A 15,173-nucleotide genomic window follows, 5' to 3' on the forward strand; every position below is an offset into this window, starting at 1 on the left:
GGTTCGGCATCCTCATCAGATTGAATCAAAACAGGCTCGGTGACGGAGGTACGAGCAGGAGTGTTTTCAATTTCATTATCAATAATTATTCGTCTCCTGGCCCTTGGCCTGGTAATTAGGGAGGTACCCTCCTCTTCTTCTTCTTCAGAACTTTCCTTTGTAGCTTTTCTTTTAGGCAGCAAGGCTCAAGCCTTATCTAAATCTAGAGCAGCATCCGCAGACATGTGAATGGCCATATCTACTTCAGCTGTCATTCCTCTAATGCCAAATCCTGATTAAAGAATGGATATACATGATTAAAGTTGAGGAAAAAGTGCTTAACATGTAAAACAAAATTTTTTTTAAAAAAGGGGGGATACCATGTGTTTTGACTTTCCAGCCATGTAAAGAAGAAATTGATTTCCAAGTTCTCTGCTCCCTAGTAGCAATCTTCAAAAGTGAGTCTACCCAACCACGAAAGTTGGGAATAGGTTCCACATCTCCCATGGTTGCTACAAAAAACCAAGAAGGGACGAGGTTAAAAACAACATTCTTTTGAAATTCTCAAAAGTAGGTACGGTAAATAAGAGGAAACTTACGTTCAAAATTCCACTTCTCAGGAAAGGGAATATCTGTTTCGCCAATCAAATCCACTGTACGGACAACAACGTAACGGATATACCATCCACGATCTTTATCATCCTCAGGGTTTACCAAAACTTTTTTGCTCCTTGCAGTTAAGGTGAAAACCCCATGGCGTATTAAGTTGGGATGGTATAGATGAATGAGATGAGAAAAGGTGAAATTGACATTGGCCTTGGATGATAAATATCTCAAACAAGCCACTGTTCTCTACACCAATGGACCAATTTGGGCCAAACAAATTGTAAAGAAACGACAAAAATCGAGAATAACTGGGTCAATCGGAGGATTAAAACCTAAAGTGAAGGGGTAAGTGTAAACAGAAGAATACCCATTTCTAAAAGAGGAAATTCTTTGATTTGGGGAAGGAATTGACATTCGGAGACTATCCTTCCAGTTACAATCTCTTCTTATGGTGGGGATTGTAAGCTCGGTTACTAATGTTGGGTAAGTATCGGCTCTTTCTAAATTTTTAATTTGTTTTTGAAGAGACGTTTTGTCACTTTCAAAAGACAAATCGCCGGGAACTATATCATCAACTGAGGGTTCTTGAGAAGTATCAAGAATTTCCCTACTTTTAGAAGAAGGGGCTTTTGGGACAAAACTCCTTGAAGAAGAACCAGAGGAGCCGCCTCGCGTAGATTCTAACCCTGTTCGAAGCCTACTTCCTCCGCCTCTTCTGTGTCTAACAGGGGCGTTGGGGAACTGATCTAGAATTGGAACTTTTTTACGGTTAGGGTTTGAAGAAGACATTGTTAAGAAGGAAGTATGTGCTGAAGATTTGTGAAGAAGACAAAGGAAGACAAAGTTATGTGTAAAATGGGAACCGTCAACTTTTTAAGTATAATGATGAAAAGCCTATAATAAAGGCAGCTATTACTTCGTAAATAGTGAGAATGAAGAAGTCTCGAAGAAGGGTATGAATAGCAGAATCAATTATAAAATGACACATGGACAGAACATTAAATGGAAAAGACTGCTGAGACGTTAGTACTGTCACGAGCATTAATTGTAGCAAAAGTTCTTTTTACATGAAGATCCACTCCCCAATTATTTAATTGATAAAAAAATGGAAAGTGGGGGGAATATCTGTATTGAAAAAAAACTGAATTTATATTAAAGATGATGTGACATGACACGTGGATTAGTTGAATGGTCAAAGAACAGCAATTGACTAAGAGGCACGGTGAAAACAACCACGAGAAGAAGAATTTAATAGGCACGAGACGGCGTATAGATACAAGTCTCGTACCAATTTAAATTATTTACAACCAACGGATTAGAAGGCATTGAAAGCAAGGATCAGATGACAGAAAGGAGTCCAAATTCATTATTAAACATCTGATACGTTATAAAGTTGGTATTTAATAGGAATGATTGTATAACGGCTTATTTAATGTCATTTATTGCTCATGATTATATCATTAAAGCTGAGGCTTTATTCCTTTACCTAGAATGATCTATAAAAGGAAGAAGTATCATCATTTGTAAGGACACAGAATACTATTGAGAATTCATTGAAATACTTATCTATTTACCTTCTACCATTGTTCTCAAAAGTATTTTATTTTTTGTCTCATGATTATCAGTAACCCGAATTTCTTTTTTAGCTTTGACCAAGGACTCAGATTTTTGGTTAAACAATAACAATATCAAAAGCAATAGCAAGAAGCAATAACATGCATGACAGATTACTAGAAAAACGAAGCGGAAGATAGTACTAAAAAAAATTCTAATACAAGCACTCTAAGAATTGAAGACAATGTACTAGTCATCTGACCCTAATAAACATGGAACATATCAGAAAGAACACACTACGACTTATTACCCTTCTACCCTGATATTCGACCTTCATATCCTCCCGCCAAGGGCCATGTGCTCGATAAGCTGAAGTCGCGCCATGTCCTGCCTGATCACCTCTCCCTAATACTTCTTAGACTGCCTTCTACCTCTTCTCCTACCTGCCAGAGCCAGCCGTTCACATCTCCTCATTGAGGCATAGGGGCTTCGCCTTTTCATATGCCCGAACCATCTAAGTCTCGCTTCACGCATCTTATCCTCCATACGAGCCACGCCTATTTTCTTCCAAATATCCTTATTCCTACTCGTATCCAACCTAGTGTGCCATGTTAAATATAGTTTATTAAATTTTAATAGAGACTTAGTGGGCGTTTGGACATAAGAATTGTAAAATTCCAAAAAAGGGTGAAATTTTTTTTCAAGTGAAAATGATATTTGAAATTTAGAGTTATGTTTGGACATGAATAAAATTTTGGGTTGTTTTTGAAGTTTTGTGAGTGATTCAAGTGAAAAATTTTGAAAAACAGTTTTTTGGAGTTTTTTAGAGGGCGTTTGGACATAAGATTTGTAAAATTTCAAAAAAAAAGTGAAAAAAAATTCAAGTGAAAATGATATTTGAAAATTAGAGTTGTGTTTGGACATGAATATATTTTGGGTTGTTTTTGAAGTTTTGTGAGTGATCTAAGTGAAAATTTTTAAAAATAGCTTTTTGGAGTTTATTAAATTTTCGAAAAATTTCAAAATGCATCTTCAAGTGAAAATTGAAAATTTTATGACCAAGCGTTGATTTCGAAAAAAGTAAAACTTTCTTATGCCCAAACGGGCTCTTAAATTTTCGAAAATTTCTAAAATGCATCTTCAAGTGAAAATTAGAAATTTTATGAATAATTTCGGGAAAAAGTGAAAATATTTTGGAAAAATTTATTATGTCCAAACGGGCTCTTAAAAGTACTCAGTTTTTACAAATTTTAAAAATCTCATAATTATATGTAAGGAATTATTTTAAACTTATGAACCTTTTCTGTCATTTTCTCAATTTGTTTTAATTTTAAAGGAATGAAGAATCTGAATTAGATATGAAGGAAGCGAAGTAAAACGGTTTTAAACTGGAAATATTGGAAAGGAAAGAAGATTTAGAAGAAGATGTCAACGGAAATACAGTCTTCTTTAATCTCTGCATCGCCAGACGAAAATAATCTGTAAGAGCTAAATCCTCCAATCTATTCGCACCATTCATATATTTCCAAAATTCGTAGTTATTCGAATACTGTTGTTGTATATATTTATGCTGATTGAAATCGTCAGTTTTCTAGTTTTCATTTTGAAATATAGGAATGGTTCTTTTTAATTACATGCTAAGTGAAATAATTTTTAAGCTCACATTTTCCTAGCTAAGAAGCTGATCAATTCAGTAAATACTTGTACATTCTTTTTGTCATATTCGTTGTTACATAATTAGGGATTTGAACTTATTTAAGTTCTGTTGGAATCACGGGGGACTGTGCTTCGGTGGAGCAGACGTTAAATTTGGGAGTCAAAGGGTGTTAGGATTTTGCAAGGACTTTAGTCACCGAGGAATGTAGGATATAATTCCTCCACCCTTAACAAGAGGTCTCGGCTTCGAGCCTTGGAATGGAGAAATTCCTGGTAGATGGTCCTATTTGGTTGTGGGGAGGTTTGGTTGGGGGGGGGGGGGGTCCGTAATCCGGATTAGTTGAGCCAGTGGATGCCGGGTACCGAATGGTTAAACCAGAAAAAATGATAGTCTACAAGGGTCCCAAGGGATTTCCTAGTAGTTGAAGAGCTAGAGTGACAACCTTGGGAAACAAGGTTGGAATCCTAGCAAATGTGACTAGATGAATTTCTCAAATCTACTTAAGCCTTGATGAACAAAGTTACTCAATACTTGTGTTGATGGGGGATAGTTTCTACCTAGTTGATTAATCAAGGGTGTGTGCATGTTTATTGAACATCGCCGTTATAAAGAATGTTAGTTTGCGAGGTTGCTATTATAATTCTTGGACAAAGTTACAATAATATTAAGTGATTTTTTCTCATCCGCTCAAGCCTTGGTGGGTAGAGTTATCTGGTACCGTACTGGTGGGAATTAGCAGGTATCCGGTGGAATAGTTGAAGTGCGCAAGTTGGGTGGAAAATCACTATTATAAGATCAACTTTTTTGTGTTTTTCTTTTGTTTATGAGCTTCGGTCCTTACGTGAGCTTCACAAAGAACAAGTTTTGAGAAAAGGAGGAGGGTTGCAATAAAATGACGGTTATGTTACGAAAGTGTAACTACGTTGAATCCTCCGATACTAAATTCGTCGGGGCGTAGCGAATTAGGCATGTGCAACAGTTTTGGGATGACAACAGTCTGAATAAAACATAATGGATACAAGGGTTTCACATAATCAATCGCAATTAGTTTGGGTTTAAGGTATAGTTGATTGAATTTCTTCTATGAGCTCCTACCAAAAATTGATTGAGTTTCTTATAGTTCTCGAACTGACTTTACTCTCGCTATCTTTAGAGTCAGCACCTTAACGGTAAGTTAGAAGGCTGTAGTCTGTGAGAGTTTCTCTAAAGGCTGGAAAGATTTAAACAATGGAGGAAGAACTTAGGATGATATACATGTAGTGTCTAAGCAAACTATAGATGTCTCTAGGGAATCATATGACTATTCAAGTTAAATGCTGAGGCTGAACAATAAGTTATTCCTGCTTTGACCTAATACTTCAGCTTCTCTTGCTAATAACTGATTATGCTGCTTGTTCAACTGTAGGTTTGTGGACGTACTGCATGAAGCACCTCTATCCGGTCATAGGAAGCCTACAAGCCTTATTGGGAGTATTTTCTACTGTTTCTTATTGGCAAGTATTAGTTCATGAATTCTTTGTGGCTTGACAAAGATGCAAATTTGGCCACCTTCTAGGTGAACTAATTATGATGATTTCTAGTCAGGCTTTGCTATTTTGGCAGTGGGAGCTACATGGATATTTCACCCTATAGAAGGATTAGTGTTCCCACTTCTTTGCAGTTGTAATGTTGCCCTCCTTGCTGTCACAGGTTCGATATGAAGTCAAATTCTCTGGCTTCTTTCCTTTGCTTTCAGCAAATCATAAGTTTTAAATCTGCTGCGCTTCATTATATTGTTCCAGCAGCTGACTTCCTTCTATAGTTCTATGCCTAAAACAGAAGTGTTTGATATCTGTAGGCATTTTTCAGCAATATCTGGTCTATCAAGTTAAGAAAATACGGTTACAGGTCAGTATTTCTATTGTATTTCTGATAAAAATATGTGCTGACCCCAACTAGCTTGGGATTGAGGTTTTGTTGTTGGACTGGTGATTAATATTATTCTTTCAATATAGCCTGAGATGAAGGTTATTAAAAAAGTTAAAAACAATGCTGGAAGGGCAATGAATTATATCAAACTTCCTCAGCTATAAATGATTATATTACGTCATTGGATTGGAAGTAACTTTTATCCACACCTCGCCCTTCTCCTCTCCCTCTCTTGTGACATGTGCAACAAAGAAAACATGGAATAAAAATTATCTCTTTATATCTAATCTTGGCAAAAATCATCTAGTTGTGAGGTCTTCTGCATATTAAATGCTGTTATGATGCCAAAACATTCATATTATTCAAGTGGCTTTCATAGTCTGGTCTAAGCTAGTTCGCACTCCACGGAGTTTGCAAAGTGGTGGGTACCAGTAAGTTGGAGAAACAGATCAGTATAGTAGAAGAACCTGATATACAAACTGTATGGGACTAAAGGTTTCGCAGATGAGGTAGTGCATTGTAGAAGTACCTAGATCTTGAGAATGGATCAAGGAAATCATGAAATGTGCTTCTTAACCCATTAGTTGCTTCGAGGATTTCCAGGCTTTGGTTTATTTTTTTCTCTCTTATCTATCCTGGGGGTACAAGAAAGGTAAAGTCAGTTAACCAAGTTGGCAACTTCTCTGCACTACAATATACAAATTCTCAGGGTTCCAGTCGTCTTTCTTTCGGTGAATGGGAGACTTCTGGTGGCACTACTTGGATGGGAATTACATTTTACTGCAATATTCAGTTATCAAGATTGATATTTTTCATCTTCATTGCAGTGTTCTTATTATCAAAATCATCAGACAAGCGATGATTTCTGAAGTTTGTAGTAATCCGAACTTTTTGTAGGGGTACTATATTTTCAGCCAGAAACTGAAGCATATTATTCGCCTACCATTTGCTACAATCGCGTATGGTATGCATTACCTGGTCCTCTAGTTTATGCGTCAGTCTCTTCTTTATGCTCTTTTTTTCTTGACTAGTGATAATCATCACTAGCGCAAATCTGTGGTCAAAACAAATCTTGCTATGGTATCCATCTGTAAATTTTACATGCTGACTAATCTGCTATAGGTGAATTGCATCTCTGTTATTTTCTTGCAGAATTACAATTATTTTGTATGTATGATATTTTTTAATTTGCATATGGGGATCCGGTTCTTGATTTCAATTATGCAAAATTTGGATTCTTCTCAACCCTCCACTACACTCTCAGAAAAGGGGAAAAAGAGAGGCTGAGTAAATATGAGTGAGAAGTAATACAAACTCTGAGCTTAAAAGATAATTTTCATGATCACAAGATGTGTCCATGAAAAGATGTTAAATTTCTTTTTCCTTTTAAAGAAAAGCTTTACTGCTCTAATTTCGTGTCAGATTCTTCTGTTATCTGACACTTACAGGAACTACTAGTTTAATTCCTAAGTTGCTTTTGTGATTGTTCAAAAGATTTCAAATCATTTTTCTTCTGTTGGTTTTTAAATGGATATCCATTTGAAACACTTCAATACAGGAACCTCAGCGATGCTGCTTGTCATGGTTTGGGATCCACGTATTAGCATCCTCTCTATATCAACACTACTCAGGTTTACATTCCAAGAAACTGGCTGCATCTATTTTTTCAGTTATATGCGGCTCCTTGCATAAAGAGATGTTCATTCAACAACTTTCAGTATTGAAATGGCCCCTGGCGACTTTTTCCTTCTTAATTTGTAATAATTTCTCTGATGTATACTGCTGGTATGAGTTATTCCTCTACGAAGGAGTGCTATGATAGAGTTACATTGTATGAAAACATAAAAGCTAAATCGAAGTTATGCTAGACTAGCACCAACTTAGTGTTAGACTTTGTTATCTCCCAAAAGAAAACTTAGTTATGGTAACACTTTTAAGCAAGGTAGCATATTAAGTCAGATAGTTGGTTTTGAGGATAGATTTTATAGAAATCTTTAGGATTTCACGTTTTGGATAACTAGAGCATTTTGAAATACGGAACTGTGAAGGGGAATAATAACTTTATTACCATCCGTAGACAAGTTATAGACGAGGAAAGTGAGACTCTCAAGGTCTTATATGGAACGTTGTTGGAGCTTTAAGTATTGTCTGCTATGTTCCAAATGAAAAAGGTAAAGGAACTGATTTTCCCTATTTCTTATTTAATTTGCTTTGTTTTGAAATAAGAAGAAACATTTTAACTAACAACCTGAAGACATTTTCAGTTAAAATATTTTCCAGAAAACTCTCACAGATATAGAGTATAATGAGGCAGTCGGTAAAATCTAAGCTGCTTCCTTTTTCGCTCTAGTTTAGAGAAATCCCCTCAAAATGACTGAAAGCAAATGAATGTGAATTTGTAATTGAAAGATATTCGATTTCGATATTTTTACGGACTCGCACAGATGACGAGTGTAATGAGGCAGAGGGTAACACCTAAGCTGCTTCCATTGTCGCTTTGGTTTAGAGAGATCCAGTTCAAGGACAAAAAACAATGAAGGTGGTTTTTGATATATCGATAGTGAAAAAAAATAGGACCAAAATTGTCATTTTTTTGGGGGTGGAATTTTATAGGCATTTATATTTGGGCATTGGATGTACTTCATGGATATGGCCTATCAACTTCTAGTTCCCTAAGAACAATTCATCTAAAATCATCATTCACGGGTGGCGGAAGTCGGAACAAAGAACTTGAAGGTTTCACTGGCTCAGGTCCGATCCGAGGGCCGCTTCTAGGCTTTTAATTTTTGTTAGGACCTCATGGATATATGTTTGGTTGCATTCATGCAGAGTTGGAGGTTGCATGAGCTATAGAGTGGTACTGAAGTTTATATGTTTATTCTTTGTACTGTTTTCTATAGCTTTATTCCTTCATTTTTCAGGATCATCATGCTGACTGAAGTAGTATGTGCTGGTTCTTTCATCACAGTCTATATTGGTGAGTAAATTCCTTTAATGGATGCCTTTAACAAGAGTCGATTTCTTCGGTAAAATTTTATTGTTTTCAAATCCCTTGACTGTCTAGAAAAGACTCCTGCAGAATTGCATGAAAGGGAGATGATAGCTAAAAGTTAAATCCTCTTCATATTTGAGAACTGAAAATTGTTTTCTGGCTTTGAAATCACCTATTAGAAATTCCAACCTGCTCTATATTGTCAGGATGTATTAGATGAGAAATAAAGTCAATTAAACCTTCTACTGTCTGCAGGTTGTGTTCACCAGTACAATTCATTAGATTCCCAGCCCGATGTTTTAAAGTCACTTTATTCTCCACTTCAACCATCAAGTTCTCTGGAAGGTTTGAGGTACCTCACATGTTTACATTTTGATTATGGAGAAACATTTTGTCCATTAATTTGTTCACTGGTACTTTACCCTAAATTTGTATCAGATTATGGAGGGCTCTTTCATGATTCTATTTAAAACAAGGTGCCATGCATGTGCTTCTGTTTCTTCAAGCATTTGTAGCCACTTCTATAAAAAGCTAAAGCTAACTTCAGCACGCTTCTCTTTGAGTCTGTGATTAGATAAAAAATACGCTCTACTCTACTTGACTAGGAGACAAATAGTGCAATGTGTTTGGCAAGTCAAATTACTCTTTCACTCCTTATATAGATAACTCTAAAAGCTTTATTAGGTCTTGTTGATTGCATTAGAGAGGTGTCGAAACTACTGCCTGGAATCTGGGAAAATGGGAAGTTTTGTTGAAACAATGTAATATCAAAGCTAAAAGAATATAATGAGGTGCTTATTTTATGTCACGTGTAAATATGGATGATGGGAAACGTTGCATTAAAAAAAAAAAAAAAGAAGGTAAAATGAATTGGGATGACCAAAAATGAGTTGGGTCAAACAAATTGGGATTGACAAAATTGTCATCTTTGTTTGAGTTCATGAATGTTGAGATATAGTTAGTACTGATAAGTGCTTTTGCTACATGATATCTATTTTGATTTCTGATATGGTCAAGCATTTGGTAGTTGGAGAAGTGGGAGGCCTTTGGAGGAATAACTGATGCTAAAATAATAAATCTCAAATATCTTTTTATGTATGTTTTCAGACCGATCACTATGTATTTGTGCTTTTATCATGTCAGTGTGACATTATCTTTATGGCCCTTGGATTGGGGACTTCTGGAAGAGATGGAAGAAAGAGCTTGACAGTTGCTTCACTGCTTGTTCTTGATGATACAAATGATAATTTTGCTAAGAGCTTTTGTTCTGCAGGTACCAGGATGGTGGTCGACTATCAGATCAGCAGATGGCATTGTTGCAATATCAGCAAGAAAATATACACTTTTTGAGTGAGGAGGTATGTGGTTATTAAAAACCTATGTTGCTGGCAACGTGCTTCCCAAGCTTTCTGGTGGTTGGGGAGGGAGTAGAAACTGGACTTTGGGCTGGTCCAATTTTTCTAATTGGTGAATCAGGCAGTTAATAGCCCATAGAAGATATTTCCCACTATAAGTTAAGAATCTCCTGTTTTTTCTTGGAAAGGGAAGTGCTGTAGACATTTATAGGTATTGTCTCTTCAGGACGTATATATCCCTTATGACCAAATGGATTTTAATCCCGATTGTTCCTTCTGGAACTTTTTCTTTCTTTTCTCTGAGTTAATTAATCCTTTTTCTTCTAGATTCTTAGACTGCAAGAAACCTTAAGCAAATACGAAAGATCTAATGATGGCAGTGCACCTCAGGTATGTTTGTCCTTGTCAAAATTGTGTTGCTGTTTCTGTATTCTCTAGAAAAGAAATAGAATTACTTGTTGGCTGCATGTCGAGTTAATTATATTTAAGCTATAAGAATAAATTGAGGGGAAAAGAGAACTTGAAAACATGAACTTATAAGATCTCATTTGAAGTACTGTCCTTTTAAGATTATCATCCAGCTATTAGTCGGGGCATCCAAAAGGTTGGCCCTGATTCTATTAATTTGATCGCTCATGCAAATGACTTTTGACTAACTGAGCAAGTAGTATTTGTTAGCAACTGAAAAGGAAAAAACTCCAAAAGTAGATGGTGAGAACAATATTGAATACACCAGCACTTTCATCTTTTATGATTCTCTCAAGGATTTTTCTTTCCAAAAAAAAAAAATTAATAATTTGGATATTATGGACTGCTGATAATGGAATCAGCCATGTTGATTAGTCATTAATCACTTGGATTTGGTACTAAGATTTCAAAATGATGATGTTGACGAGTCTTCTTGGTTCTGCCAGGTTGATCTTGCTCACTTATTGGCAACTCGAGATCAAGAGTTACGCACACTTAAAGCTGAGGTATTATGTAGCTTGTGTCTTTTTGTCCTTTTTTCATTTCCAGCTGACCTATGGTTCTGACTAGTATACGTGCAATTGCATGTCTGTTTTGTGGCTTCTTTTTGAGTGAGATTCTCCTCTCTCATTCCCTTATTGTTTTCTAGTGGAAGTCATTGGTATTAAGATTGTAATTTCTTTTCTCACAAGAGTCTTGCTTTCAAACTGGAAAATTAGCTCTTCTTGTTTTATCCCTTTCTCTCTTCTTCTAAATACTTGTGTGTTTCAGATGAATCAATTGCAATCTGAGCTGAGGCTTGCTCGATCTATAATAGAGGAGAAGGATGCTGAGATTCAACGTATTCGCCATGCAAATAATCAGGTGTGTTTTAAAATGCTTTAAAAGTCAAGTAGCATTTTTGGGTTATGAAAACAAGTAAGATATTTGGTGTAATTACAGCTGGGTTTAATTTTCTTCTAGGGACGGTCTCCTGTGTTGATTCTGTCTTGCTTGCATATTTTGTACTTTTCATTAAGCAATTGGACTTATTTGCTATTAAGAATAAATTTATTATAAAATAACATTTTAGTATTAGCTTTTGATGTAATCATTATTGGCCTAATAAAATTGGACCCCTTTGAAAGAAATTAGCACATTGATCAGACTGATTTCTTGGGTCCCTTTGTTTACGGTGTTAATTAATTTATTGGTTGCTAACGGTCGTAGTTAGTAATATCTAATTTGTCAAATGTGCTCCAATTACATAAAGCTTATATATTGACTGCTTTTTTCTCGTTCAAGCTAACCCTAATAGTTATCCTAAACGTACCATTTAATTTTAGTTGTATGACTCACTTATATTTAGGATAATTGAAAGCTCCTGTTTTTGACAAAGAAATATTATGAATTTATGCATCGATTTTTTCCACGGTGTGGTTTCCCTTGTTTCACCTAAATTTGAGGAGCGCAAATTTTTTATTTTGATGGATTGTCTTCCTTTATTGTTCATTTCTTCAAGTATAAAGAATTACGAGAAAATGTCTTCGCCACCTTGGGACACGATTAGATGTAAGTATTATTTTATTTGTGTGACAATCTGTCTGGAAAATGAATCTCCTGAAAATGTCAGGATAGTTTGGCTTCGGCTATCTAAATACATTCTTAATCTCTAGAATTCGGATGTCCAACATAAACAGCAAAGTCACATTACTACTGTATGTAGCATGTAACTGTGAGATCTAGTGAAAGGCAAATAATGATAGTCCAAACACAGATCATCCATTTACATGTCCATGTCAAAATGTAATTCTTACATTTACATTATTGCTATGTCGAGTCAATTCAACTCTTTCTGAGATTCTGAGATTAATAATTAAATTATTTCTCATCCCACTTTTTCATTGAGGGAGGTAATTGTTTATCCTCTCACTCCTGGGAGTAGATGCATCTCTGTGATAGGAAATAAGTTTACCAGTTTGCCTAACATTATTTAATGGTATGAAAGATATTATAAAATGAAGTCCAGACACGTATTTCCATCTACGGGTTCTTTTACTGAATACAGAAGGCATTTCTAGTGCTTAGCTAAGTGCAACTTTGTATGGTTGGCAATTCCTAAAGAACCATATACGCTGGTATAACAGCCGTTGTTAGTAATTACTAACAACTAGGGTTATTCTATCTGAGTATCTTCATTGTCTGTCTTGTACAGTCTTTGGGCTGTCGCTTGATGTTGCGTTTTTTCTTTCTTTTTCCAAGTAGTTCACATGACAATCTCTCTCTCTCTCTCTCTCTCTCTCTACCTGCGTGTGTGTGTGTGTAACAGTATGTAGAAGAAAATGAGAGACTTAGAGCTATTCTGGGAGAATGGAGCAGCCGAGCAGCTAAGGTAGTACTTCATCATTTGTGGTACATTGCTATAATATTGTTGTTTCCTTTTCCTCTTCTCTAAAGTAATACACCAAATGTTTTTCGTGGTTGGATAAAAGCTTGAACGTGCTTTGGAGATGGAAAAGATGTCAAACTTGGAACTGCAGAAAAAACTAACCACACTGAAAACTCAAACGCGTGAATAGTGCTAGCAAGTGGCTACTTTTCTAACAGTTAAGATCTTTTGCTACACTATGAAGAGAAGGGTATCTACAGAAGATGACTATGTACCGTCGTTCTTGGATGACCTCATGGTCCTATCTGCACATGTACAGACTAAGCCATCTTAGCCAATGCTCTCAACATTAGTTTGCTTAATGTAGCAACTTTCAAAATTCCAGCGTGTATAGTTTATCCACTATTATTTCTCCCGTTTCTTTGTTCCTATATCATTTGCATTCGGAAGAAATGTCTGCTCCGAACAAATTACTTTCGCTGAGCCGAGGGTCTTTCGGAAACAGCCTCTCAAATCCTCTGGGTTAGGGGTAATGTCTGCGTACACTGTACCCTCTCCAGATCCCACTTGTGAGATTTTACTTGGTTGTTGGTTGTTGTTGTTGGCGTTGTACATTACTGCTATAGCCTAAACTTTGAAGGCTCCTTTTGCAATGTCAATGTGCCCAACATGGGGTGACATTGGAAGGAGGAAATGATCTTCTATGCCCGTTTACAATTTGAACAGAAGAAAGTGACTCGACCAAGTTCTCGTGTTTTATTTACGGATCTCCTATGTTATTTTTTACTTATCTCCTATGCAAAAGGTCACATCAATTAAAATAGCATTTGTAAGAATTCAACTGATGTGGATAGTGCGAACTGTGAAGGCATGGCAGTTGGTACATGAGTAAGAATGCTGGTCTCCTGAGTCTAACAATCACAAGAAGGATACTGTTAGAATAGGGGTGTCAAATAGGCGGGTTAGGCTGATTTTGGGCGGGTCAAAAAGAATTGAGTCAATAAATGTGCGGTCATTGACCCGCCCAAAAATAACTTGGGTTGAGATGGATTGGGTCAAGTTGGGCTAAAATTTGGGTCATAGCTCAACTCCCCCATCTTCTACCAAAATTTTGATTAATATGTGTTGTTTTCTAATAAATTGCTTAATTATCAAATAAGATTTTTTTTTCTTTTGTTATGGTCATATATAACATATCAAACAAAAAAATAAATTATTTTTAAGTTATTTTAGCAAAGTTACTCATGGATCAATTTGGGCTAAAAATCGGGTGAAATTTAAAAATAGCCAGATTTACAAGTGGTAATTGAAAAATAGTCACAGTTTCAAAAGTCACTTTTCATGTAAAGATAAATCTGAACGAAAACATTGTTCAAAATTCGGAAAATATTCTAGCATAATATACTGGAGTTTGAATTTTTTACATGTGAACCTCCAGCATAATATACTGGAAGTTCATACACAGGTGCTCCAATCTTCAATATATTATGCTGGAACTTTCCTTGTGCTGGAGTTCCAGCATAATATGCTGGAAGTTCATACACGTGCTCCAATCTCCAGTATATTATGTGGGACCTTTCCATGTTGCAACAAAACAACGACTATTTTTCAATGACTTTGCAAGCGCTGACTATTTTTCAATTACCAGTCCGAAAACTGTCCAGCCTATGCTATTTTCACCTAAAAATCAACCCAACTTTTGATGGGCTGAAATGGGTTGGGTCAAGATGCGCGGAGTTCAATAAAGAGAAACTTTCAGAAACCACTATGTTTTAGTGGTTATTAGCTAGTTGTAGCTACCATTTACTATATTACTTCCTATAACTATGTTTTTCCAGGTTTTTTAGAGTGTATTCGATGTATTTAAGCTATTGTATTCATGAATACAGTAGCATTTCTAGGCGTGAAACAGAGGATTACAGCTAGACAGATTTTTGTATTCACGGCGTGAAACAGAGGATTACAACTAGACAGATTATTGTATTCGACTGTATTCATGCTATGTATTTGTGAATACAGTAGTGTAAATAGCGCAATTCATGGTCTATTCAGATGTTTTTAAACGGAAAGTGAATCAATTAACATAATAGACTCCTAATATAACTCAACAAACTCAGTTATAACACACAAAATTTGTATTTGCAATTATAAAAATGATTCTCAATCGAAAAACACCCCAAAAACATAGCAATTTACAGAAAAAATATGCTGAATATTTTTCCCAACCGATAAATATAACAAAACAGAGCAATTTGAATACATATATACATCTGAATAGATAAATTA

General features: G+C 35.8%; 1 protein-coding gene and 1 long non-coding RNA gene across 2 annotated transcripts; one reads left to right on the plus strand and one right to left on the minus strand.

Annotated features, from left to right (window-relative positions):
* Positions 1 to 238: 238 nt before the first annotated feature.
* Positions 239 to 633, minus strand: LOC142162608 (uncharacterized). The gene is made up of 3 exons (XR_012693835.1): positions 579 to 633; positions 360 to 491; positions 239 to 271 (listed from the first exon to the last, which is right to left on the minus strand). It is a non-coding gene; the product is annotated as an uncharacterized LOC142162608 (long non-coding RNA).
* A 2,829-nt stretch (positions 634 to 3,462) lies between these two features.
* LOC107765101 (protein FIP1) lies at positions 3,463 to 13,301 on the plus strand. The gene is made up of 14 exons (XM_016583707.2): positions 3,463 to 3,620; positions 5,202 to 5,293; positions 5,381 to 5,485; positions 5,634 to 5,683; positions 6,602 to 6,668; positions 7,263 to 7,335; positions 8,626 to 8,681; positions 8,952 to 9,048; positions 9,970 to 10,054; positions 10,379 to 10,441; positions 10,966 to 11,025; positions 11,291 to 11,383; positions 12,828 to 12,890; positions 12,991 to 13,301. The coding sequence occupies exons 1-14, from the start codon at positions 3,565 to 3,567 to the stop codon at positions 13,075 to 13,077; spliced, it is 1,047 nt and encodes a 348-aa protein (XP_016439193.1). The 5' UTR covers positions 3,463 to 3,564; the 3' UTR covers positions 13,078 to 13,301.
* Positions 13,302 to 15,173: the final 1,872 nt, after the last annotated feature.

Source organism: Nicotiana tabacum, chromosome 8 (assembly GCF_000715075.1).
Source record: "Nicotiana tabacum cultivar K326 chromosome 8, ASM71507v2, whole genome shotgun sequence".
Taxonomy (NCBI): Eukaryota; Viridiplantae; Streptophyta; class Magnoliopsida; order Solanales; family Solanaceae; genus Nicotiana; species Nicotiana tabacum.